We start from the raw sequence: 27975 nt of genomic DNA on the forward strand, positions 1-27975 counted from the left end.
CTTGTAGATGGAAAATAGTTTCATTCTAAGCACAAATATAGTACTCAACAGAAAGTAAGTAAAAATAAGCCTGAGTTTGAAAGAAGAGCCTGAAAGAAGAAACATTTAGGAGTAATTTTCTAGTTATATTTGGTGTTTATTTCCTACTGCTATTATCAAAACTCCAGAAAATTCTTTATAAATATCACAGTCTTATCTTCAAGGAAGATTCCGCATTAAGAAGATATAATTGTCAATCTTGCATAAACTTTGCCTCTCTGTAAAATAAGTAGGGAGTGTTTTATAGCTTATTGTCTGATGACAATATCATCAGATAAGAAATGTACGGAATAATAAATCATAAATAAACATGGGCAACCAGTTCAAATAGCAAATCAGTTCATTGATATATAAAATAAGATAATACATCATATCTAAGAGGGATTTAATACAAAAAAAGTGTGCATTTGGTATGCTGCTGTTGTTCAGTCACTAAGTCCTGTCCAGCTCTTTGCTACCCCATGGAATTGAAAGGTTGTTGCTGAACGATAAGATGCAGGATTCTTGGCCTCCAGAAGAGACGAATTCAATCCGGGGCCAGAGACGAGGCTGGATCGCTCAGAGCTTTTGTGTAATAAAATTTTATTAAAGTATAAAGGACATAGAGGAAGCTTCTGACATAGGCATCAGAAGGGGGCAAAAGAGTACCCCCCTCCTAGTCTCTAGCTGTATGTTATATAGTCACTCACAGTCTGTTAATGAAAAGAAAGGAGTGTCATAAAATTTAGAATGGCACCAGATAATTCATCCCTGGCCATAAAACGATTGACTTGAATCTTGTAGAAGGGCAGAATACCAGCAAATAGTTTCATTTATAAGATTAGGGGAACAATACCTGAGTTTACAAGTAAGTTAGGTCTTGGTGGAACCAACTTGAAGATAGAGTCTGGGGTACATTAACATAGCTTAAGACAACATTTCCATAAGAAAAAGAAATGTATTGGTTAACTCAAGGTTTGAGAGTAGTTAGCTTCAGGTGAGACCAGGTGTCGTGGCAACACAGCATTTTAAGAGAAACCTCCTTTTAAATTTGTGTAGAGAAGGAAAAACATATCTCTGGTTTGTTTCTTCCTGCCGCTTAAGAGAGAGAAAAATGTCTGGCACTTGCAGCCTCTTTCCTCCATTTGGAGACCCCTGGCCTTCCTGCCTGTTACCCTCTCAGAATGTAGCACACCAGGCTTCCCTGTCCTCCACTATCTCCCGGAGCTTGCTCAAATTCACGTCCACTGAGTTGTTTTTTAAGATTCAATAGTAAATTTAAACATCTGAGAACACTGTATTTACATTTGAAAAACAACAGTGAAAGTTATTTCCACTTGATAAAATCAATAATGTAAATATAACATGAAGTTTACAATGTAAATGGTGTAATATACCAAATAAACAATATGAGTTACTGTTTAGGTCCTCTATTTTTAAAAACATAAGACAATATGAGCGTTTACTGTCATAAGAAAAGAAAAAAATAAACTAAACATAGTTTAATAAAAGCTATTTCTGCAATACTGTCAAGTAGATTATTTTTCTCTTGAATAGTTTTATATTTTATCCCTATAAAATCCATATAAAATCCACATAAAATCAAGAAACAGATACAATTTCTTTTATGTTTTAAGATTAAACAAGCTGATAATTCAAATGCCCTAAGGCTTTAGGGAAATAATATACAATCAAGACACCACAGGGGACAGTGTTAACATCTAATTACTGAACTGCAGTCATCAAGGCAACACTTTAGTGATAATCTCTGTCTCCACATCCCTAAGATCTTGATGGCATATATTTGTGATGCAGTTTTGTGTCAGGATTTAGTTTCCAGTTTGATCTTACCTTTGGTATCTGGGAGTTTTCTCAATAGTAATATATGAAAAATAATAGTGATATATGTAGAATATATATGAAAACAACAATATATGAAATAGCTAATAAATTTACTGGTGGGTTGCACTCCCGTTTTCAGGTCTGTTTCTATTAAATAGTAAGCAGCAGCATTCCAGGTGTTTAATTCTTAGCAAGGAGTTCTGTAGTAGACTCATTCAAGGGCTTCTGTATTTAGGTGAGGTGACTCATAACTCTTGTTTTATTTTAAAAAGAAAATACAGAGTTCCAACAATCTTTGCAGGAGACACACATATGTTTAGAGCAAAGTACCCACAAATCCATTTAATTTGACTTAAAAGGTTTGTGGTATTGTACTCTGATTCTTTCTTTCAAATAATATTCATCCTGGTTTTCTCGTTGGGTTTCCACTATATAGCCAGAAATGAAATAAACATTTTGGTAGATGAAGAATAATAAAAAAAGCAGGCACTGTCTTCACTTTTTCCTGTAATCTTCAAGAGATAAAGTGACAGTAACAATCATATTTATAAATAAAACAATATGGCATATCATACCTGTGAGTTATAAACATGAGTTTTGTATGTATACAAAGGGGGCAAAAGAAGGAGTACTATCTACCACAGTAGGTGGTAAAATAAAATATCAGAAGTGAGAAAAAATTGGGGAAATAAACTGCTACTATAAGGAAATGGGCATGTGCTATGTAACACAGTTTGATAGACTCATTTTCACTAAACAAGAATGCGTTAAGTGATATACGCATTTTTATAGATACAAGCAGTTTTGAAAAAGTCAAACTGAATGATAGTAATGTCATGCATTCACCAATAACATTTAGTTGGAATCTTAAAGTCACTGAAAGTCAGGTTAAAGTAATCATGGACAATTATTCTGATATTGCACAGAATATTTTAAACTGAAGGAAGTACTGAGAAATTACACTGTTGTTACAGAGGATCTATTGTGGGGATGGTGTTTGGAAGATATCTTTCCTACAGGGTCAGAACGTGGCAATCCGAGAAAGCTGTAATGGAGTAAGAAAATCTGTAGGACATTAGAAATATAATCATGCATTGTAGACAAAGTGTTCAAACAAAATACTACAGTGTATCTATTGTGTGGGCTCTAGAGGAAAGGAGGTCTACACTGTCTTCCCAAATGTGTGCACCAGTCGACAACAGTCCATCTTGTGCCTGATCTTCACAACATATAAGTTTTTAAAAATCATAGCCGTTACTCATAATTCCAATAAATAAGAAAGCTAATTATCTACTATGCATCACACCCTGTCGTATAACCTTTGGATTCATTATTGAAATATCTAGTTCCATTCTCGTGATTCAAAGTTTATACTAATATTCTCATCTTATTATGGAGGATATGCCTTGTGATAGCAGTAATAACCAGGAAATGTTCCGATGTCCCATTTGAAATGTTTTTTTTCCTGACATTTTTCTTTGAAAAAGCTAAAAACTTAATTAAAATGCAGTAATACATGTTTTTTCTGCATCTTGAAATTTATAGACTTTGTCCAGTAGCTTCATAGTTTTTATTTTTGTCAACCAAATTCCACAAGGTGCCATGCTGGAAAAAGAAAAGCTTTTTGTCCAAGATAGTTTCAGCTATTATCACAGCAGGTATGGCACTTATTTTGTTGTTAACCTCCTGATGAATAATAAAATAGACTATAAAGAATAGCATTTAAACATTTTCAAAATTAATTCAATGTAAGTGGAAATGTTTAGTGTACTTTCACAGCACAATTCCAGAATGGGTTGAAAATTTTGGGTTACTAGGAGTACAAGGGCAGAACATCAACGAAAACTTTAACTATTTTTCAGGGATGTTATCATTAAAAAAATTAACAGTTGTAAGTAATTTGTCTCAGAGCTAAAGAAGTGAGTCAGGTAAGAAATTGTAGAATCTCATATGCTTTTCCTCCAACTGAACTGTTTCACTAAGCTCAAATTCATGCAAAGAGAGTGTTCCATGAAGTCAGCTGATAACACTGAATTTTATTATTTGATGGACTTCCCTGGTGCTCCAGCGGTTGGGAGGCTGCCTGCCAGTGAGTGACACCCATGGGTTCAGTCCCTGGTCCAGGACGGGTCCACGCAGCAGGGCAGCGGGGCCTGTGTCCACTGAGCCTGCACTCGAGAGCCGCCGCTGCTGAATTCTGCTTGCCTTAGAGTCAGTGCTCTGCAGCAAGGGGTGGGGAGAAGGGAATGGTCAGCCATCCCAGTAGTCTTGCCTGGAGAATTCCATGGACAGAGGAGCCTGGCGGACTACAGTCCATGGGGTCCCAAAGAGTCAGGCATGACTGAGTGACTAACACTTTCACTTTCTTGTTAGAGTATAGAATGTCAGAAATAGGTTATCATTGTGAAAAACATGACCTGCTGACCATGAATACTAAAAATGGCTTGCCTTTGGTGTAATTGAGGTACTCAGGGATTACAGTTTAGCTATCAACAGTTTATTGATAATCCATATGCTTGCAGACCTGCGTTCAATCCTTGGGTTGGGAAGATCCCCTGGAGAAGGAAATGGCAACCCACTTCAGTATTCTTGACTGGAGAATTCCATGGACAGAGGAGCCTGGCAGGCTACAGCCCATGGGGTCACAAAGAGTCGGACATGACCGAGAGACTAACACACACACACACATGCATGCATGAATAAGTCTTGCAAATTATACTTTAAAAAGTCATTTCTATTTGCTCACCATTAGAATACAACGATGCAATTGATATTTTTATATATACTCATTTATGCAGCACTACTGCATTCTGTTATTATTTTCCCATATTTTGGTTGCAGATTCCTTAGAGCTTTCTATATACAGACTCTAGCTGGCAAATAAAGACAGTTTTACTTTCTACTTTTCAGTAATTACAATTTTCTTTCCTTATTCAGCAAAAATATAAAATAAGACGTTGAATAAAAGTGGTTGAGGACATTATTTTTTGGTTGTTTTTATGCACAGGGTTAGGAGAAAATCAAGTTATTTTACTTGATGTAGGATTTTTTTTTTTTTCTGTTTTCTGTTTTTACATTAAACATAATGCTAGCTAGAGGTATTTTTGTAGATGATCTTTATCAGATTGAAGGAATTTTCTTATATATCTTGTTTGCTGCTATACAGGTAATTGTTTTGGTTCCTCCCCCTCACCCAAGTCATTATTTATTTTTCTATCATATACTGTGATATTTTATTTTCTAATATTTTATTCAGTATTTCTGTAATGAAGTGCATTAGGTTATCTTGTTTTTTTTTTTTTTTTTTTTTTTTAACAACATCTTTGTCTGGTTTTGTTTTTCATGGTTGTTGGTTAGTTACTAAGTCTTATCTCTTTTACAACCCCATGGATGGTAACATGCCAAGCTCCTCCATCCATGGGATTCTTCAGGCAAGTATACTGGAGTGGATTGCCGTTTCCTTCTCCAGGGGATCTTCCTGATCCAGGGATAGAACACGTGTCCTCTGCCTGGCAGATGGATTCTTTACCTCTGAACCACCAGGGAAACCCATGAAACACCAGAGATGTCCCAAAACTCAGAAAACGATGAGAAATATTGGTGGTGGCTCCTCCTCACTGTCGGAGACACCCGCACCCTTTCTTTCCTGGTGTGCCTCTCTGCCTTGCTTCGATCTTAACAGTTTCTCTATGTGCTCGCCCACTTGTTGTGCTGTGTCTCTAAAAGTAAACTTCATACCTCATTTACAATTTTTGCCTCATTGAGAAATGCATTTTTTACTGGGGACAATATATATATATATATATATATATATATATATATATATATATATATATATATATATATATATACTGATGGCTGCCAGTAACCCTCATCTCAGCTATCAGTTTTTAAACTATGGAGCTATGATTCACACATTCTAAACTAATTAATCATTTTCAGATTTTGCACATTGCTGATTGAGTTATCTTTGCCTCTTCAACCAAATCCTGAGCTCCTGAAGGTCAGGAAGAGGCCAAAGAATTCTATCATTGTACTTGCACAGCCCTGGATTCTAGATATTTGTACCTGAAAATCAAATCCAGAAATCTTTGGTTTCTATCATAGAGGTTTCTTAGAACCTCTGTCAGAATCACCTGGGAAATCAGTTGAACTCCTGGATATTTGGCAGAGAAACCCAGGAAAGCTCATTTTAAACAAGTCTCTTGGAATATTCTTATGTACACGAATGTTTGGGAATCAGAGAGCTGTCACATACAAATAAACACAATCTTAAGTACATGTTTCACACAAGGTATAGGTAAGATAGTAACAGCATCAAATTTAAATAACATTTCCAGTCTCATTTCCTCCTCTAGTCCCTCCTCCCCCTCCCGTCTGAATCATCTTCCTGGAGTAAAATTTCGATCAAGCCCTTCCTTCAACCAAAACCTTCCCAACTGAGAGAATATAAAACCCATGATCATAAGCTTATCCTTTAAGAATCTTTATGGCCCAGTTGCAATCAAATGACATAACTTTTTAACTAAGAGCACAAACTCTGGGGCCAGACTGACTTAATTCAAATCCCAATGCCTCCAGTTTGAGAATGAGCTATATTAATGGGATGAAGAAAAAGTGTTGCATATATTTCTTATTGCTCTATTTATTCAAATATCCATGCACTTTTTTTGTACTGTTTATTAGTTAAATGCTTGACAGAATTTACCATTTAATAGTATGGGCCTGGGGTTTTCCTTGTGGGAAGATTTTTAACTGAAAATTAATTTCATAAGAAGATAGAGGCTATTCATATTTTGTATTTCATCTTTAGTAACTTTATTTGTATGGTTCAAATGATTTTTCGACATCAACTAAGTAGTTGAATTTTTTGGAAGAAAATTATACATAATACTCCCTAATTATTTTTTCTACATTGACAACATCTGTAATGAAGTTCCATTTTTTTTTTCTTGAGTAGCAATTGTGTTATGATCTGTTATTTTTAATCAATTTATCTAATAGATGATTGATTTTATGTATCATTTTAGACATCAGAATTTTAGTTTTGTTCAATCCCTTATTCCTGTTTCACATTCCATTTTTTATCTTGCTGATCACCATTCTCATCTTTTCCTCCTTCTATTTATTTTTAAAAAATTTTTTTCATTTATTTTCATTTGTTGGAGGCTAATTACTTTACAATATTGTAGTGGTTTTTGCCATACATTGACATGAATCAGCCACGGATTTACATGGGTTCCCCATCCCAATCCCCCATCCTGCCTCCCTCCCCATCCCATCCCTCTGGGTCTTCCTAGTGCACCAGCCCTGAGCGCTTGTCTCATGCATCCAACCTGGGCTGGTGATCTGTTTCACCCTTGATAGTATACTTTCTTCAATGCTATTCTCTCAGAATATCCCACCCTCACCTTCTCCCACATAGTGCAAAAGTCTGTTCTATACATCTGTGTCTCTTTTTCTGTTTTGCATATAGGGTTAGCGTTACCATCTTTTTAAATTCCATATGTATGCATTAGTATACTGTATTGGTCTTTATCTTTCTGGCTTACTTCACTCTGTATAATGGGCTCCAGTTTCATCCATCTCATTAGACCAGATTCAAATGAATTCTTTTTAATGGCTGAGCAATAGTCCATGGTGTGTATGTACCACAGCTTCCTTATCCATTTGTCTGCCAATGGGCATCTAGGTTGCTTCCATGTCCTGGCTATTATAAATAGTGCTGCAATGAACATTGGGGTGCACGTGTCTCTTTGAGATCTGGTTTCCTCGGTGTGTATGCCCAGGAGTGGGACCATATGATTATCTCAATAGATGCAGAAAAAGCCTTTGACAAAATTCAGCATCCATTTATGATAAAAATTCTCCAAAAGGCAGGAATAGAAGGAACATACCTCAACATACTAAAAGCTATATATGACAAACCCACAGCAAACATTATCCTCAATGGTGAAAAATTGAAAGCATTTCCCCTAAAATCAGGAACAAGACAAGGGTGCCCTCTCTCACCACTACTATTCAACATAGTTTTGGAAGTTTTGGCCACAGCAATCAGAGCAGAAAAAGAAACAAAAGGAATCTAGATAGGAAAAGAAGAAGTGAAACTCTCACTGTTTGCAGATGACATGATCCTCTACATAGAAAACCTTAAAGACTCTACCAGAAAATTACTAGAGCTAATTAATGAATATAGTGAAGTTGCAGGATATAAAATTAACACACAGAAATCCCTTGCATTCCTATATACTAACAATGAGAAAACAGAAAGAGAAATTAGGGAAACAATACCATTCACCATTGCAACAAAAAGAATAAAATACTTAGGAGTATATCTACCTAAAGAAACAAAGGACCTATACACAGAAAACTATAAAACACTGATGAAAGAAATCAAAGAGCACACAAATAGATGGAGGAATATATCGTGTTCATTGATTGGAAGAATCAATATTGTAAAGATGAGTATACTACCCAAAGCAATCTATAGATTCAATGCAATCCCTATCAAGCTACCAATGGTATTCTTCACAGAACTAGAACAAATAATTTCACAATTTGTGTGGAAATACAAAAAACTTCAAATAGCCAAAGCAATCTTGAGAAAGAAGAATGGAACTGGAGGAATCAACCTGCCTGACTTCAGGCTCTACTACAAAGCCACAGTCATCAAGACAGTATGGTACTGGCACAAAGATAGAAATATAGGTCAAGGGAACAAAATAGAAAGCCTGGAGATAAATCCACGAACCTATGGACACCTTTTCTTCAACAAAGGAGGCAAGAATATACAATGGAAAAAAGACAACCTCTTTAACAAGTGGTGCTGGGAAAACTGGTCAACCACTTGTAAAAGAATGAAACTAGAGCACTTTCTAACACCATACACAAAAACAAACTCAAAATGGATTAAAGATCTAAATGTAAGACCAGAAACTATAAAACTCCTAGAGGAGAACATAGGCAAAACACTCTCTGACATAAATCACAGGAGGATCCTCTATGACCCACCTCCCAGAATATTGGAAATAAAAGCAAAAATAAACAAATGGGACCTAATGAAACTTAAAAGCTTTTGCACAACAAAGGAAACTATAAGTAAGGTGAGAAGACAGCCTTCAGAATGGGAGAAAATAATAGCAAATGAAGAAACAGACAAAGGATTAATCTCAAAAATATACAAGCAAACTTCTGCAGCTCAATTCCAGAAAAATAAATGACCCAATCAAAAAATGGGCCAAAGAACTAAACAGACATTTCTCCAAAGAAGACATACAGATGGCTAACAAACACATGAAAAGATGCTCAACATCACTCATTATCAGAGAAATGAAAATCAAAACCACAGTGAGGTACCATTACACACCAGTCAGGATGGCTGCTATCCAAAAGTCTACAAGCAATAAGTGCTGGAGAGGGTGTGGAGAAAAGGGAACCCTCTTACACTGTTGGTGGGAATGCAAACTAATACAGCCGCTATGGACAACAGTGTGGAGATTTCTTAAAAAACTGGGAATAGAACTGCCATATGACCCTCCTTCTATTTATTGTGAGATTAAAAACTATGTTTTCTTTTTTATCTTCTTAAGATGGAATTACAGGTCATCAAGTTTCTTCTCTTAAGTAAAACATTCAAGCAAGTAGGTGCTATTTTAGATAGAATGAGGTATAAATAGAGAGAGTACAAAAATGTTGACCTCATAAGTGACAAGTCTAAACTAGTCCTTAAGATTCCCCACCATTTGGTGTACACATATCTTCAACTAGCCATTCAATTAAACATTAATCTGGGAGCTGCTGGCAAATAATTTTAAATTATAACTAGTTTTAAATCAGTTGATCATAAGAAAAGAAGACTATCCTGATTGGTGGGTCTCATATAATCTGATGATTTGTTAAAAATACTTGAATCCCTCCTTAAAGAGATGTATGCATTATAAGAGGGTATTGAAAGAGAGATTTGAAGTGTAAGAGTGACTTGAGTGGAGAAAACAAAGTGGATACCTAGGAGTGCATTCTAGGAACTGTGAATAACCCCAAAACAGATGTAAAGGAAACAAGACCCTATTCCTACATCTTTAAGGAACTGAATTATTCCAACAATATGAATGAGCTTGGAAGAGAACCAATTTCTAGATGAGAAACTTGATGACACTTTGATTACAGCCTTGTGAAAACTTGAATAGAGGGATGAGGTATATTGTGCCTAATTCAAGCATATGAAATTGTGAACTAATAAATGAGTGTTTTTCAAGCCACTGAATCTGCAGCAGTTTATTATGATGAAATAGACCATTAATATACAACATAATTGATAGATTATATCAATTGCATTATCAAAAAATGTATATTCAACAAGGTTTAATAAAACAGGGAAACATTGGGATACAATAATAACTGCAAATGCCATAATATATTTCTATTCAGTGTGATATTGAATGTGTTTTTTATGAAAATGTAGATGTCCAAATAAGAAAACTTAGAGGAAAGACTGAAATAAACATAACACAGGAACAACACTATGCGTGGTCTATTGAACAGTAATTGTGATTTTCTCTTTCTGAATTTTGGAATTCACGTCTTCCATGATAAATATAAACAGGTTGATTGCTAGTGTTATTTTTCTAAGATGAGAAGATAAATGTGCTCAAGCTTCCTATATGATTTAATGATTTAAAATAAACTATACTCTAAATGAGGAGTATGGGATTTTCTTTAAATTGTCTTGTTTGTAGATGGAAAACATCCCAATCAAAATTCTCTGGGGTGTGAATCCCCAAAGTTCCTCAGGTAGACGTAAATATACAGCATGATCCCTAAGTTTACCTTACAAGTATTTCTTACCTTTGAGAGTGTCTTTATTTTTTAATGAGAAGAAAATGTAATTTTCTTGATGACTTTACTGAAATATACTTTGGAAGAGGTTGCAATACTCTTATTACAAACTACAACAATTTTAATTAAATGTAAGTATTTTTGTTGAATACTTTTTAAGATTCTTATTTAAATTAAAGAAGTCTTCAGTAAATCAATCTATAAAGACTATATGGCTTCTGGTGAGTTGTTTAAATTAAGTGATTTACTTTAATTCTGATGTGGGAAACTCTGAAGTTAACAATACTTTTGGCAGAGAAACATCTATGCAACCCTAGTGGCAATGAAATGATATTCATTTAATTCATTTAAGGGTAAGAATACAAGATATTGAATTTATTTTTTATATCTTTAATATTCATGGGTGCATTTAGTTTTGAACTTTGCTTATATAGCTGAGTGATGCCCTTGGTGGATACTCAAGTAATAGTATTTGTTTTCAATTAAAAATTTAAAAAAAAAATTAGGGAAATATTAAAAAGAAATCTATAAAACTGTAGAGAAATATGCCAGACTTTGCATTAATTTTTTTGAGTTTAAAGTCATGCAGGTGAAAGCAAGTTGGAGCAGTACAGCAAATTTGAGTTCTGAATTAAACCCCAAAGTAGTTTGAAATATGTGGCCTGGTATTTGATATTAAAAGGTAACAATGCTTTTATATACCAAAATGTGTGTATTTTGTACACAAAAATCAAAATTGCTGCAGTGAGTAAAACAAAAGAAGTAGCTATCAAACATTCTGGATGATGCAGTGATACAGTGCATGCTAAGTTGCTTCAGTCCTTTCTGCCTCTTTATAAACAACCCTATGGTTAGAGCCCTCCAGGCTCCTCTGTCCATGGGATTCTCCAAGCAAGAACACTGGAGTGGGGTGCCATGCCCTCCTCCAGGGGATTTCCCAGACCCAGGGATAGAACCCATGTCTCTTATGTCTGCTGCATGTAGTTTAGTATTTTTAGAGATCACAGAAATCCAGACAGAAGTGTTCAGATTGCAGGTAATTTGTATGGAAATGATTTTGAATATAGGTAAGCATTTGAGCATGATTTTAAACTAATATTGAAACAAAATTGGTCCTGAAGAATGGCTGTAGGAAGGCTAAATAAAGATAGCTGCTGAGTAGATGAATGGATAAGGAAGCTGTGGTACATATACACCATGGAATATTACTCAGCCATTAAAAAGAATTCGTTTGAATCAGTCCTAATGAGATGGATGAAACTGGAGCCCATTATACAGAGTGAAGTAAGCCAGAAAGATAAAGAACATTACAGCATACTAACACATATATATGGAATTTAGAAAGATGGTAACGATAACCCTATATGCAAAACAGAAAAAGAGACACAGAAATACAGAACAGACTTTTGAACTCTGTGGGAGAAGGTGAGGGTGGGATGTTTTAAAAGAACATCTATACTATCTATGGTGAAACAGATCACTAGCCCAGGAGGGATGCATGAGACAAGTGCTCGGGCCTGGTGCACTGGGAAGACCCAGAGGAATCGGGTGGAGAGGGAGGTGGGAGGGGGGATCAGGATGGGGAATACGTGTAAATCTATGGCTGATTCATATCAATGTATGACAAAACCCACTGTAATGTTGTGAAGTAATTAAGCTCCAACTAATAAAAAAAAAAAAAAAAAAGCTGCTGAGTAGATGGGTGGTAGCTAGCAATAAAGATGGGAATGTATTTTGAAGAATATGTTCATTTTGCCCTAATTACATTTTTCACAGCCTTAACCTTGAATGGAAAGGAAATCATAGAGATACAGAAAAGGACAGGGAAAAATGGACAAAACAAAGCTTATGCCTTGATGGCTTGAGACATTAATGGAAATGTGCAGCTAAGAAGGAAATATTAGAAAAGAATTAAGTAAGAAAAGAAGTTCCTCCGTGTATGCATTTTTTCTACTTCTTAGTTACTATTTGCACCATTTTAGACTTTGTAAAATTATAGGTGGTGCTACATTGTAGAATGTTTTGAGGTCATATATTTTGAATTCAAAGTAAACATGAAAAACAGCATTAGAAATACAAAAGAAGAAACTAAATTTGGTGAGGGACATTCATTACATGTGAAATTAAAGTCTTAAATGTTTTAGAAAATAATTAAAGTTGGACTTCCCTGATAGCTCAGCTGGTAAAGAATCTGCCTGCATGGAGAAGGAAATGGCAACACACTCCAGTACTCATGCCTGGAAAATCCCATGGATGGAGGAGCCTGGTAGGCTACAGTACATGGGGTCACAGAGTCAGACACGACTGAGCGACTTCACTAATTAATTTTCTCAGCATAAAAAAAAAAAAAAAAAAAAAGAATCTGCCTGCAATGCATGGGACCCTGGTTCAATTCCTGCGTCGGGAAGATCTGCTAGAGAGGGGATAGGCTACCCACTCCAGTATTTCTGGTCTTCCCTTGTGACTCAGTTGGTAAAGAATCTGCCTGTAATGTGGGAGACCTGGGTTCAATCCCTGGGTTGGGAAGATCCCCTGGAGAAGGGAATGGCTACCCACTTTGGTATTCTAAACTAAATTTGGTGGGGAGCAATTATTACATGTGAAATTAAAGTCTTAAACATTTTAGAAAATAATTCACTAGTTTAACTTATATTTTATACATAATTGTGTAGTAAAAACAAATTCTTATAATAGAATTATATTCTATAGGTAAGGTTTCAGAGAGTTTAACTTGTCAGAGACATATTAATAAGTGGCTGAGGTTAAATTTGAAGGCAAGCTGACTTGATTAAAGAGTCTAGATTGTTAAAAGACATCATTCATATTCTCTAGGAGATACGATATGTGACATTTTACCAAGGTTTGGCCAGTTGGCAAGATCATTAAGGGAATGTAAACCTGAGGCTTCTCTGATAAGGTGGGTGCTGAATCTCTCAGTTGTGTGACTTGCCAGGCTCCTCCGTCCATCAGATTTCCAGCAAGGATACTGGACTGGGTTGCCAGTTCTTTCCCCTGGGGATCTGCCTGACCCAGGGATTGAACTCATGTCTCTTTCATCTCCTGCACTATTGGGAGGATTCTTTACCACTGCATTACCTGGGAAGCCCTCTCTGATCAGAGAGCACTAAGGAAAAGTGAGAGAAAAACAGAAGACATCCTGAGCAGTTAGAACGGCCTGAACAAACATAAGAATTTGAAGTGTAATCAACAATTTCAATTAAATGAAGCTAAAGAAAGGAATTATCCACGTGGAGAAAAGGGAGACATAGCTGAGGAGGCTGAGAAAATCCAAACAAGGACATTTTCTGAGTCACCTTGACACTCAGTTCTTCCCAGTCCATCCTCTCCTTGCCCCTCCATCAGCAGCTGCCTTGCACTCTCCACACCTGTAGACATGCAGTGTACCATTTGGGCTCCAACTGTGTCTTATTTGCCTTCCTGGGAAATCCCAGACTTCACCACTGCAGACCAGTCCCCAGTCCAGGCTGGGAAAAAAATGCCCTCTATTTCTGTCCTGTCTGGCTGCTTAGGGTGAACTCTGATTTTCTCTGACAGGGGCCATAGTGAAGGATGAGAGAAATCAGAGTGCTGGAATCACCTTCGTCCTCTCGGGCTTCTCAGAATACCCACAGCTCCAGATGCCCCTCTTCTTGGTCTTCTTCGCCGTCTATACAGTCTCTGTGGTGGGGAACCTGGGTATGATTGTGATCATCAGAATCAATCCCAAACTTCACACCCCCATGTACTTCTTTCTCAGCCATCTCTCCTTTCTTGATTTTTGTTACTCTTCTATAACCACACCCAAATTATTAGAGATCTTGGTTGTGGACGTAAGGACCATCTCCTACGTGGGTTGCATGATGCAATTCTTCCTTGGTTGCACACTTGTGATTACGGAAATGTCCATGCTAGCAGTGATGGCCTATGACCGGTTTGTGGCTGTTTGTAACCCCCTGCTCTACACAGTTGCTATGTCTCCTAAGCTCTGCAGCCTCCTGGTTGCTGGAACCTACACGTGGGGTGGAATGTGTTCCTTGACAATCACATGTTCTCTTTTGGAGCTGTCCTTCTGCGGTTCTAATGTCATACATCACTTTGGCTGTGAGTATTCTGCTATCGTCTCTGCCTCCTGCTCTGACTCTCACGTCAGTCTGATGACATGTTTTATCATTTCTACTCTCAATGAGGTGTGTAGCCTCCTGATTATCCTCGCCTCCTATGTTTTCATAATTGTCACAATCATCAGGATGCCTTCAGCCGGTGGACTCTGAAAAGCCTTCTCCACCTGTGCCTCCCACCTGACCGCCATCACCATTTTCCACGGGGTCATCCTTCTTCTCTACTGTGTACCCAACTCCAGAAGCTCACGGCTCTTCATCAAAGTAGCCACTGTGCTTTTCACAGTAGTGGTTCCCATGGTAAATCCCCTTATCTACAGCCTTAGAAATAATGATGTGAAGGAGACCATCAGAAAATTAGTCAACACCAAAAAGTTTTCTCACCCAATGTAATTTTGAGTGAGAAGAGAGATAGAGGAAAGCACTTTCTTAAATGTGCTTTATACAGTGTGTTGGTGGTTATTACATTTTTCTTCAAATGTGTGCTTATTCACTGATTAGTGTCCTACTCTTTGCGACCCCTTCTCTATCCATGGGGAATCTCCAGGCAAGAATACTGGAGTGGGTTGCCATGCCCTTCTCCAGGGGATCTTCCCAAGCCAGGGATGGAACTCATGTCTCCCGAAGTGCATGTTGATTCTTTAGTGACTGAGACACAATGGAATACAATCTCATGAGAAAACTATATATACATATACATATATATCATATATATATATATATATCATATGAATATAATGTGATTTTTAAACTGCACTGTGATTTTAAAAGAAAAAAAATTATGTTTATGTCTCACTTTCAGAGTGTTATAAGCAAAATAATGATCATCTAATGTTGTCCATGGGCTTCCCTTGTGGCTCAGATGGTAAAGAATATGCCTGCAATACTGGAGACCTGGGTTCTTTCCCTGGGTAGGGAAGATCCCCTAGAGGAGGGCATGACAACCCAACCCAGTATCCTTGCCTGGAAAATCCCCATGGACAGAGGAGCCTGGTGGGCTACAGTCTATGGGGTCGCAAAGAGTCGGATAAGACTGAGCAGCTAAGCACACAGCACAGCAAAAGGCTGTCCACATCCCAACGTCCTCAGAATTTGCAAATGACTTCTGTTCCATGTCTTCTTTCTTTCTTTTTTTGTCTTCTCTTCCTTTCCTTTCTCTTTTTCTCACTCTCAAATTATGAAATGTGATAAATAGGTAGACAAGCAATTTTGTATCATCATCCTGTATGTTAGTTTCTCCAAGAAATTAAAGACATTATCTGCTCTTTATAGCATTTCTGTAAGCATTTTTCTAGTCACTGTGCCTCTCTGATGCCTCTAGGAGCAAACTCCATTGCGGTGTTCAAAACTTTTTCTTCGAAACAGAGAATAGGTTATGAGAGTTAAAACTTAACTTTGTAGCTTTTGAAATTTGTACTATTAAAATCTTAGAGTATATTCCCTTATGTCTGGCTTATTTGGCTCAGCATTTTGTTTCAAAAGAATTTTTAAGTGATTGACTGTAACAGTAGTTCCGTTTTTGTTGCTGAAGATGGTTCCACAAAATAAATATACTGATATGATAATGTTTATTCATACTACTACTACAAGTGGAATTTGGCTATTTCCTCTTCTTTAATGAAGTATTATTTATTTACAGTGTTATAATAATTTTAGATGCACAACAGAGTGATTCATTATGTTTTTAGATTATACACAGTTAAAACTTTGTGGCTCAGTGGGTGAAGAACCTGCCTGCAATGCAGGTGATGCCAGAGATATGGGTTTGATTCCTGGGTGGGGAGGATCCCCTGGAGGAGGGCACAGCAACCCGATCCCATGGGCAGAGGAGCTTGTGGGCTACAGTCCAAGGGGTTGCATGGTATCCTTGTAGCTTACCTGTTTTATACAGAGTATTTTGTATAGTTTACACTCCTGAATTGCCCCGCCTGCTTTCCTCTATAAAGCCTGCAAATAACAATTGTTGGAGAGAATTAGACTGAAGGGAAAGCTTGGGCATTGAGGGTGAGGATGTAAATTGGTATAGCCAATGCTGGAAAACAGTATGGGGTTTTGCACACACACACACAAAAGCTAAAAGTAGAACTACCACGTGAGCCGGCGACTTCACTCCTGGATGTTTCACCTTTTTTGTCTTTAATGCAAATGCTGCGTGAACATTCTTACACAAGTGTGTGCCGCATTGCACGTGAGCACTCACTGTGTGAGGTGTGCCTTATCTCTGAATGTTCTGGATCAAAGGGAGCTTGTTTCTGATCTTTTGCTAGATACCATCAAATAATTTTCCAAAATAGAGGGATTAGTTTAAATTCCAACTTTATTGCATGTGGGTTCTAATTATTGTCCATTCTTGCCCATGTTTAATATTGTCATAGCAGACATTTTAATATTTTCAGGTTGGTGGGTGAGTAGGGGTGCTTCATTTTGGTTATGAATTCAATTCCACTTTATTAATGTGGTTGAATTCCTATAATTTAGTTATTAGTCATTTGACTTGTCTTACTTCTTTGTGACGGGCCTATTCAGAGTTTTTTTAACCTATTTTTCTATTAGGTTGTTAATATTTTACTATGAAATATGTATTTCATTATGCATTCTAAATAAAAGTCCTTTGATATATGTATCATGAGTATTTTCTCCTAGATTGTGGCTTGTCTATTCACTCAGTTGGTGATGTATTTAGGGGCACACATTTCCTTATGTTTAATGAATTAATGTTTATCAAACTGTTTCTTTACACAGTGAAGGCGTTTAATGTCTTATTTAGGATCCACTTCTTACCTCCAAAATAATAAACATATTCTCATATTTTATGGGCTAAATTATCACAAATTTCATACAGCATTATATTTTATATTCTACTTCCTCTGTTTTCAATTCGGGATTTTATTTTCTGTTTTTACATTGATTTTTAAATTTATTTCAAACTGAAAGTAAATTTTGATGGGACATGATTATAAGCTAATTTTATATTTTGACTTATTAGTGTATATTTACCCCAGAAATACTTATTGAAAAATTCACTCATTTTAACACTGCTCTGTGGTGCCAGAATATTCATAAAGCAAACATCAGTATATCTATAGTTAGTTTCTAGACTTTCTGTATGCTTCTAGGGGTTTTATAACCAGAACTACCTTTAACTAGTAGGCTTTGGCATCAAGTTGAGCAACTCCTAAAAAGTTAACTCTTTATCTTGCAGAGTGTTTAAGATATTCTTTATCTTTACCTTTTAAAACAAACTTTTGAATTATTCTTGTTTAGATTTAGTGTAGAAAAACAGTAGAATTGTAGATCTATTTGCAGACAATGATAAATTTGCATCCTCAAGTCTTCCAAATCATAAGCACTCTACATTGTTATGTTTATTTAGATCTACTTCATGTTTTACAATATAAGATATATCATATTTTTATAAAGTTCTTACATATATTTTTAAATTAATCTGGTTGTGTGATTATTTTTTCATACTATTTTAAATGTCATTTGTAAAATGTTTATTGTTTTTTAATTAGGATTCAATGCATTTTGGCAACTCTAATTTTATAATTTATTTGTAGATTATTTTGGATTTTCAACATGCATATCATACAATCTCTAATTAAACATTTTCTGGATATGTTGTTTCCAGTGCTATTCCTTTTATTTTTTCTTGTGTTTGGTTAACTAACTGAAAACATTAGTACAATTTTGAATAAACAGTAAAAGTGGGTATCCTTGACTTCCTCATCTAACAAGGAAAGTATCAATACTTAACATTTCATGCTTAAAGTATTAAGCAAAGTTATCTCATGTATTTTTTTGTGTGTGTTTGCTTGTTATATTTTTATTTTTAGTGAGTGAATGTTGAATTTATCAAGCCAATTTTCCTCATTTTAACTACTTTAATATTTTGATATGGTAAATCATATTTTAAAAAATTTTCTTATGTCAAAATATGTGCTTTTTTCCTGAGAAAATTACTGTAAACATTATATATTTACATTTTTATTAGTTGATTTGTTTAATGTGTCAATATTTTATGTATAGCTTAAAATTCTATGATCATTAGTAAGATTGTTCTGTAATTTTCTTTTATTGTCCTTTCCTTGTTAGCTTTTGCAGTCAAAATTATATTTTTCTCTTAAAACAAAAATGGTAAGAGAGTCTTCTTATTCAATTCAGTGAATATTATGTAGAAATGAAAAAGAGTGTGATAGGGAGAAACACATATTAAAAAAAAAAAAAAAAACTATAAGTTAAATGCTATTCAGTTCAGTTCAGTTGCTCAGTCATGTCCGACTCTTTGCGACCCCAAGGACTGCAGCACGACAGGCCTCCCTGTCCATCACCAACTCCCAGAGTTCACTCAAACTCATGTCCATTGATCGGTGCTGCCATCTAACCATCTCATCCCCTGTCATCCCCTTCTCCTCCGCCTTCAATCTTTCTCAGCATCAGGGTCTTTTCAAATGAGTCAGCTCTTCGCATCAGGTAGCCAAAGTATTGGAGTTTCAGCTTCAACACCAGTAACTCCAATGAATATTCGGGATTGATTTCCTTTAGGATGGACTGGTTGAATCTCCTTGCAGCCCAAGGAACTCTCAAGAGTCTTATCCAACACCACAGTTCAAAAGCATCAGTTCTTCAATGCTCAGCTTTCTTTATAGTCCAGCTCTCACATCCATACATGACTACTGGAAAAACCTTAGCTTTGACTAGACTGACCTTTGTTGACAATGTCTCTGCTTTTGAATACGCTGTTTAGGTTGGTGATAACTTTTCTTCCAAGGATAGGATCTTTTAATTTCATGGCTGCAGTCACCATCTGTAGTGACTTTGGAGACACCTCCCCCCTCAAAAAAAAAAAAAAAAAAGTCTGCCACTGTTTCCACTGTTTCCCAATCTATTTGCCATGAAGTGATGGTACTGGATGCCATGATCTTAGTATTTTTCTGAGTGTTGAGCTTTAAGCCAACATTTTCACTCTCCTCTTTTACTTTCATCAAGAGGCTCTTTAGTTCTTCACTTTCTGCCCTAAGGGTGGTGTCATCTGCATATCTGAGGCTACTGATTTTCCTGGCAATCTTGATTCCAGCTTGTGTTTCATCCAACCCAGCTCTTCTCATGATGTACTCTGCATATAAGTTAAATAAGCAGGGTGACAATATACAGCCTTGACATACTCCTTTTCCTATTTGGAACCAGTCTGTTGGTCCATGTCCACTTCTAACTGTTGCTTCCTGACCTGCATACAGATTTCTCAAGAGGCAGGTCAGGTGGTCTGGTATTCCCATCTCTTTCATAATTTTCCACAGTTTTTTGTGATCCATACAGTCAAAGTCTTTGGCATAGTCAATAAAGCAGAAAGAGATGCTTTTCTGAAACTCTCTTACTTTTTTGATGATCCAGGGGATGTTGGCAATTTGATCTCTGGTTCCTCTGTCTTTTCTAAAACCAGCTTGAACATTTGAAGTTCATGGTTCACATATTGTTGAAGCCTGGCTTGGAGAATTTTGAACATTACTTTGCTAGTGTGTGAGATGAGTGCAATTGTCCAGTAGTTTGAGCATTCTTTGGCATTGCCTTTCTTTGGGGTTGGAATGAAAACTGACCTTTTCCAGTCCTGTGGCCACTGCTGAGTTTTCCAAATTTCCTGGCATGTTGAGTGCAGCCCTTTCTCAGCATCATCTTTTAAGATTTGAAATAGCTCAACAGGAATTCCATCACCTTCACTAGCTTTGTTTGCAGTGATGCTTCCTAAGGCCCACTTGACTTTACATTCCAAGGATGTCTGGCTCTAGGTGAGTGATCACACCATTGTAGTTATCTGGGTTGTGAAGGTCTTTTTTGTACAGTTCTATGTATTCTTGTCACCTCTTAATAGCTTCTGCTTCTGTTAGGTTCATACCATTTCTGTCCTTTATTGAGCCCATCTTTGCATGAAATGTTCCCTTGGTATCTCTAATTTTCTTGAAGAGATCTCTAGTCTTTCCCATTCTGTTGTTTTCCTCTATTTCTTTGCACTGATCATTGAGGAAGGCTTTCTTATCTCTCCTTGCTTTTCTTTGGAACTCTGCCTTCAAATGGGTATGTCTTTCCTTTTCTCTTTTGCTTTTGTCTTCTTTTCACAGCTCTTTGTAAGGCCTCCTCAGAGAGCCATTTTGCCTTTTTGCATATTTTTTTCTCAGGGATGGTCTTGATCCCTGTCTCCTGTACAATGTATGAACCTCCATCCATAGTTTATCAGGCACTCTGTCTATCAGATCTAGTCCCTTAAATCTATTTCTCACTTCTACTGTATAATCATAAGGGATTTGATTTAGGCCATACCTGAATGGTCTAGTGGTTTTCCCTACTCTTCTCAATTTAAGTCTGAATGTGGCAATAAGGAGTTCATGATCTGAGCCACAGTCAGCTCCCAGTCTTGTTTTTGCTAACTGTATAGAGCTTCTGTATCTTTGGATGCAAAGAATATAATCAGTCTGATTTCAGTGTTGACCGTCTGGTGATGTTGATATGTAGAGTCTTCTCTTGTGTTGTGGGAAGAGGGTGTTTGCTATGACCAGGCGTTCTCTGGGCAGAGCTCTTAGCCTTTGCCCTGCTTCATTCCGCACTCCAAGGCCAGTTACTGCACTCCAAGCAGTCACTCCAGTAATGGCTATTACTGCTGCGCTTAGTCGCTCAGTTGTGTCTGACTCTTTGTGACTCCAGAGACTGTAGCCCACCAGGATCCTTTGTCCATGGTATTCTCAGGCAAGAACACTGCAGTGGGTTGCAAAGCCGTCCTCCATGGGATCTTCCTAGCCCAGGGATTGGACCCAGTTCTTTCACCTTGCAGGCAAGTTCTTTACTGTCTGAGCCACCACGGAACCTATTAGTGGAGGAGGCCCTCAAGCAACTGTGATTTTTATTATCTATTTATGTGAAGAAAATAGTGTTTGAACCCTGACTTCACATACCAATTTTCTGGCCCAGGAAATTAGATTTGTTGTGTCTTGTTTACTTCTTTGTGAAATGTGTATATTGGGTTAGCCAGAAAGTTTGTTCTGGTTTTTCTGTAACATGTTATGGAAAAACTGGAATGAACTTTTATGGCCAGCCCTACATTATTAGGAAATTGTAAGTTTGCAGTCACTAAATTAGTTGCTATTTAGTTAATAAGTTAAAAAAATATTGCTTACTACTCCCAAAAACTACCCCTCAACCAGGATCCAACACACTGACAGTCACAGAAACTAAAAATAAAGTCTGGCAAATGTTGTAGCAAAATAATGCAAAGTGGTGATACTGACAGCTACATATTATATTTACACTTTTTTCAGTTCAGAATTGATAGTATGTTGGCATAAAGCAGAGCTGGTTGTAGTATTGAAGATACAATAAAATGGGACTACTAATGTGAATGATGGCATTTTAAAAATAGATTATATAGTTTTTAATTTAAAAAATAAATTGCAAAGATATTTCAGAGTTTTCATCACACCTCACTGTACATTGTTAGTAGGAATTCAAAATGTTGTAGCTGCTGTGGAAAATAGTATAGAGGTTCTCTATTAAGTTGAAAATTAAATTGTAAATGATCCAGAAATCCTTCTTATGGGTATTATCCTAAAAATTTGAGGTCAAGCTTTCAAAAATATTTTAGCATTCCCACACTCACTGTAGAACCATTCACAATAGCCAGGGTGTGGAAACAACTGAAATGTCTATGGACAGATAGCTGGATAAAAGAATGTGGTGCATATGTAAACAGAGGAATACAATCTGACCTTTAAAAAGATGGAAATTGTGTAATATGTGACTACATGGATGAAACTTGAAGACATTATGCTAAATGAAAAATTCAGTCATAGAAAGACAAATACTGCAGGATTCCACTTATATCATATATGAGAATCAAGGAGTGGAATAATAGTTATCAGAGGCTAGTGGAGAGGGAAGCGGGAATTTATGAATCAATGGTCAAGAAGTTTCAATTTAGCAAGACACACACAGTGTACTGTACAAAATTATATGTGTAGTCAACAGTACTGTATTGTACACTTAAAAATATCTTAAAAGGGTAGATCTCATATTGTGCTGTTACACAATAAAATAAAATTTAAGAAATAATTAATGGTATATTATGATGACTAAAATTTAATTTTTTTTAGATTCCATCTGGTTTGTTTTTTCCCGCTAATACACTCTTTTCTTTCTGAGATGTAATCCAGGGTACCATACTGGATTAGTTTTCACATCTCCTCAGTATCCTCTGGTCTGAAACAGTGTTTCACTCCTTTCTTGTTTTTTCTTGACTTTGACAATTCTAAGGAATATTGGTGAGGTATTCTGAAGAATGTTTCCGGATATGGGTTTACCTAATGATTCTCTCACGTTAAACTGGTATTGTAGATTTTCAGTATGGCTTTATCACAGAGGTGACGCTTTTCTCACGACATCACATCAGGGTGAGTGATATCCACATTACGTCACTGGAGAAGACCACCTTTATCTTTTGCTTAAGGCAGAGCTGGTCAAGTTTCTCTACTATAAACTCGAATGCTGGATTTGACATGCAGTTAATAACAATTATTTCTATATATTTTTTTCATATTTCAAAGTCTACATTTTATGTTTATTCAATGAATACCTGTTGTTTCAAAAGTTCAATATCAAAAAAAAGTAATTAATGGGATAGACGTGGTGGTGTAATTATCTTTAATGATTTAGAAGAAAATGCATCCACTAAAATGACACAGGAGACAGTGTCTCACCCAATTAAATGGTTTGTGGTCCACTGAGCATTACTCCAATTACAATTCTGTGTACTTCATATATTCATGGTCATGGGGGGAAATATAAGACCCAGGGTTTGGCAGAATTTAGACTGTGAATTCAGCTTTTAACTTTTTCTTTGTATTTTTTAATATTTCTAATGTCCCTAGAAATAAAATGCCATTTTACTGTCATGCTCATTGAAATATACTACCATTTTGGCAAGCCTAAAGTCTTTTAATATCTTAAAGAATGTTTGAATACTGAGAAGAAATATACCTGAGATTGATTAATCCTAAAAAGAAATTCCCAGTAAATTAATCAAGAACATCTGGTTTCAGGTCAGTTCATGTTTCTTTCTGTATCTTTCAAATTAAGTGGAAAAGATGGAGCAACAGCTCATATAGACTACTCCACAAACTATAGATTGATCTCTTTCTATGATCAGAAACATTTTAATTTGCACTAATATGGCATGAAGTGGTTTTGACAATTAAGATTTGTATTACTGAAACTGGCAGCAATGAGCAATAGAGAAATTGCAAAAATACACAGAATTCTGTAATTCTATAAACCTAGTTCCAATTTAAGTACAAACCTACCATTAATCCACTGATTTTCTCCAAAATCATTTGAAATTGCTAAGGTTGAACACTAAATCAAGTTTTCAGTCTGTTTCGTTATTGATGTGAGTATTGCATCAGTAAACTAAAACAGTGGTTCCAGTCTTCTTAACATACCGGGGTGTTGCTAATATTTTCAAATATTGAAGGAAAGCTATTTATTAAAATAGTTGAAACTGGAGCCCCTTATACAGAGTGAAGTAAGCCAGAAAGATAAAGAACATTACAGCATACTAACACATATATATGGAATTTAGAAAGATGGTAACGATAACCCTATATGCAAAATGGAAAAAGAGACACAGAAATACAGAACAGACTTTTGAACTCTGTGGGAGAATGTGAGGGTGGGATATTTCAAAAGAACAGCATGTATACTATTTATGGTGAAACAGATCACCAGCCCAGGTGGGATGCATGAGACAAGTGCTCGGGCCTGGTGCACTGGGAAGACCCAGAGGAATCGGGTGGAGAGGGAAGTGGGAGGGGGGATCGGGATGGGGAATACGTGTAAATCTATGGCTGATTCATATCAATGTATGACCAAAAAAATAAAAATTAAAAAAAAAATAAAATAAAATAAAATAGTCTGAATAATAATGGATATTTACAGTGTATCTGCCCAGTCCCTCTTGCTATTGGAAAAAATATTCTGATGACATATTATTTATGTCTAGGGTTGTTTGTAGTGGATATCAAGTAGGCCTTCATGGAGCTGAGTCTGTAGCTTGACACTTGATCTGGACAAAACTAAGATGAAACAGACCATCCATCTAATTTTACTGAAGTTTTATGTTCGTATCTTGGGGCCATTCATTTTAAGGCATTGCAGCTCTTGCTTCCCCATCTTCTCCAAGTTTGCCTCGTAACAGAGGTTTACTCATTGGTAGAGAAAATTTGTAGTTTTCACTGCATCTTGAATGCATTTTGTATAAAATTATTGTTGGCAAATATAATAATTAATTATATATAATTTATAAATATAAGTTATATCCTTTTGTTTCTCATAACATCATATGTATTTTACATTATATATTTAATTATATATTGGTGGCTGAGACTGTAAAGAATCTGTCTGCAGTAGACTTGGGTTTGATCTCTGAGTTGGGAAGATCCCCTGGAGAAGGGAATGGAAATCCACTCCAGTATTCTTACCTGGAGAATCACATGTACAGAGAAACCTGGTGGGCTACAGTCCATTGTTTTTCAAAGAGTCAGACATGAGAGAGCAACTAACACTCATTTATAATTTTTGATATATATCAAAAAGGTTTAGCTGCTAAGTCATACTGGAGTGGGTTGCCATCTCCTTCTCCAGGGGATCCTCCCGACCTAGGGATTGAACTCAGGTCTCCTGCATTGCAGGTGGATTATTTACTGACTCAGGCATCGGGGAGGCCTGCAGCAATACTGGGGTGGGTTGCCATTTTCTTCTCCAGGGAATCTTCCCCACCCAGGAATTGAACCTGTGTCTCCTACATTGAAGGTGGATTCTTCACCATTAAGTCACTGTGGAAGCCTTATATATTAAAATAGATTATCTAAAATCACATTTACAAATAATTAATATAAGTTAATTAGATTCAATTAATGACTGAATCAATGTTAAGCAAAATGTCAATATAAAAACCCAAAAATTATCCCAGGAGGCAGTATAACCTTAATGTAGGTTCTTATGGAAGGTACATGATTATTTCAGGAATAAGGTTCTATAATTAATTTAAGCACCAGATGGAAGGCATAAACTAGTTATAACTTAAGATTTATGCAAATTCACAAACTTTATGGGTGCTTAACTCTTTAATATGACTAGAATATAAAGAAAATTATACTAAGATTTATATGGCACCTTTTACACATCTTGTGATCTCCTTGATCCTTAGTGTAATTGTTAGAACCATAAAAAAGTACTCTGCTTCTTTTTGGCATCTCAAAATCTTGTGATTTACAATTTCTCTTGTGTTCCAAATATATATTTTATCTGTATATTAAAAATACTAACTAAGGGCTAAATTTTAAATGATAGGATGAATAGTTTGTATTTTAGTGGTTCTCATAATTTATCATGCATCTTAAATCACCTGGCAGGCTAGATAAATCACAAATTGTGGGCTCCATTCCAGAGGTTTTGATTCAGGACGTTGGAGACGGGGCTTGAGAATTTGCATCCCTAACATAGTCTTAGGTGTCCCTGCTAATGGTGGTTTGAGGACCATACCTGGAGAATCTATACCAACTCCACAGAAACATGAAGCTTCTGCCTTCTCTGTTTCTCTTTTCTCTTCATTTCTATTTTTCAGGAATAATGTTTGGCCCTTTGTTCAACAGGAATCATGCTGCTATCAGAAGGAAATCAGAGTATCATACCAACATTTATTCTCCTGGGTTTTTCAGAATATCCAGAACTCCGGGTCCCACTTTTCCTTGTTTTCTTGTCTATCTACACAATCACTGTGGTGGGGAATTTAGGCATGATCATAATTATCAAGGTCAATTCAAAACTCCACACGGTCATGTACTTTTTCCTTGGTCACTTGTCCTTTGTCGATTTCTGTTTTTCTACTGTAGTTACACCCAAACTGTTGGAGACTTTGATTGTGGAGGACAGAACCATCTCTTTCTCTGGTTGCATTGCTCAATTTTGTTTCGCTTGCCTATTTGGCGTAGCAGAAACGTTCATGTTGGCAGCGATGGCCTATGACCGCTTCGTGGCAGTCTGCAGCCCCTTGCTCTATGCCGCTGCGATGTCCCCGAAGCGCTGTGCTCTCTTGGTGGCTGGCTCTTACTCCTGGGGTGTAACGTGCTCCATGACACTCACATACTTTCTTCTCACGTTATCCTATTGCAAGTCTAGCACCATAAATAATTTTATCTGTGACCACTCTGTAATTGTTTCTGTCTCCTGCTCAGACCCCTATATCACTCAGATGTTATGCTCTATTATTGCCATATTCAATGAGGCGAGCAGCCTGGTGATTATTCTGATGTCCTATATATTCATTTTTATCACTGTTATGGGGATGCCCTCTGCAAGTGGGCGCTGGAAAACCTTCTCTACCTGTGCTTCCCACCTGACAGCCATCAGCATCTTCCATGGAACCATCCTTTTCCTTTTCTGCATTCCTAACCCCAAAACTTCTTGGCTCACAGTCAAAGTGACTTCTGTGTTCTACACAGTAGTGATTCCTATGCTGAACCCCTTGATCTACAGCTTGAAGAACAAAGAAGTAAAAAATACATTCACAAGATTACTTTTCACAAAACCGCTTTGTCACTCCACATAATATTTTTAAAGTTATTATTTTATTCCTGAAAAAAAATTGATGTCCTATGCTACACATTATTCCATTCTTGCAGTGTAATTGATGATTCAAATCTTTTGATAAATACACTTTAAGTTAATATATCTATGGCAGGATAGCATTTTATTGATGATTATTGATTTTTGCACACATCAGTGTTTAGTAAAATAGCTGTAAACTATATGTAAACCAAAAATTTCTTTAAAATGACTGCTTTTTTGTAGTATTTATAAATTATTTTTGAGTGAATTCAAATGTATTAAAAGTTTATGGGTATATGATGAAATAAGCTATTTTTTTCTGCTTTGGCCAGTTGGCATGTACAACATAAGAAAAATGATTAAGGAGAAAGTTCAAGCTTCATACAAAGAATGAATAAAACTGTTTATGACATCCTCTTCAAAACACAAGTCTGGGAAAATTAAAGACAGGAGGGCAACATAGACTCCAAGAACTAATCAATCAAATACACAATAACAATAAATATGACTAGCCAAC

The 27975-nt window shown here is 36.3% G+C and overlaps 1 protein-coding gene and 1 pseudogene across 1 annotated transcript; both read left to right on the forward strand.

Annotated features, from left to right (window-relative positions):
• The first annotated feature begins 10906 nt into the window (after window positions 1-10906).
• On the forward strand, window positions 10907-15206 carry LOC122702696 (annotated as a pseudogene).
• Window positions 15207-26508: 11302 nt separating this feature from the next.
• LOC122702700 (olfactory receptor 5D13-like) lies at window positions 26509-27459 on the forward strand. Its single transcript, XM_043916434.1, has one exon. It carries the CDS (start codon window positions 26509-26511, stop codon window positions 27457-27459), a length of 951 nt encoding a protein of 316 aa, XP_043772369.1.
• Window positions 27460-27975: the final 516 nt, after the last annotated feature.

The sequence above is a fragment of the Cervus elaphus genome, chromosome 1, assembly GCF_910594005.1.
Source record: "Cervus elaphus chromosome 1, mCerEla1.1, whole genome shotgun sequence".
Lineage (NCBI taxonomy): Eukaryota > Metazoa > Chordata > Mammalia > Artiodactyla > Cervidae > Cervus > Cervus elaphus.

Coding starts and splice junctions, on each gene's coding strand:
- LOC122702700 (XM_043916434.1), top strand. CDS start 26,509: ATGCTGCTATCAGAAGGAAATCAGAGTATCATACCAACATTTATTCTC.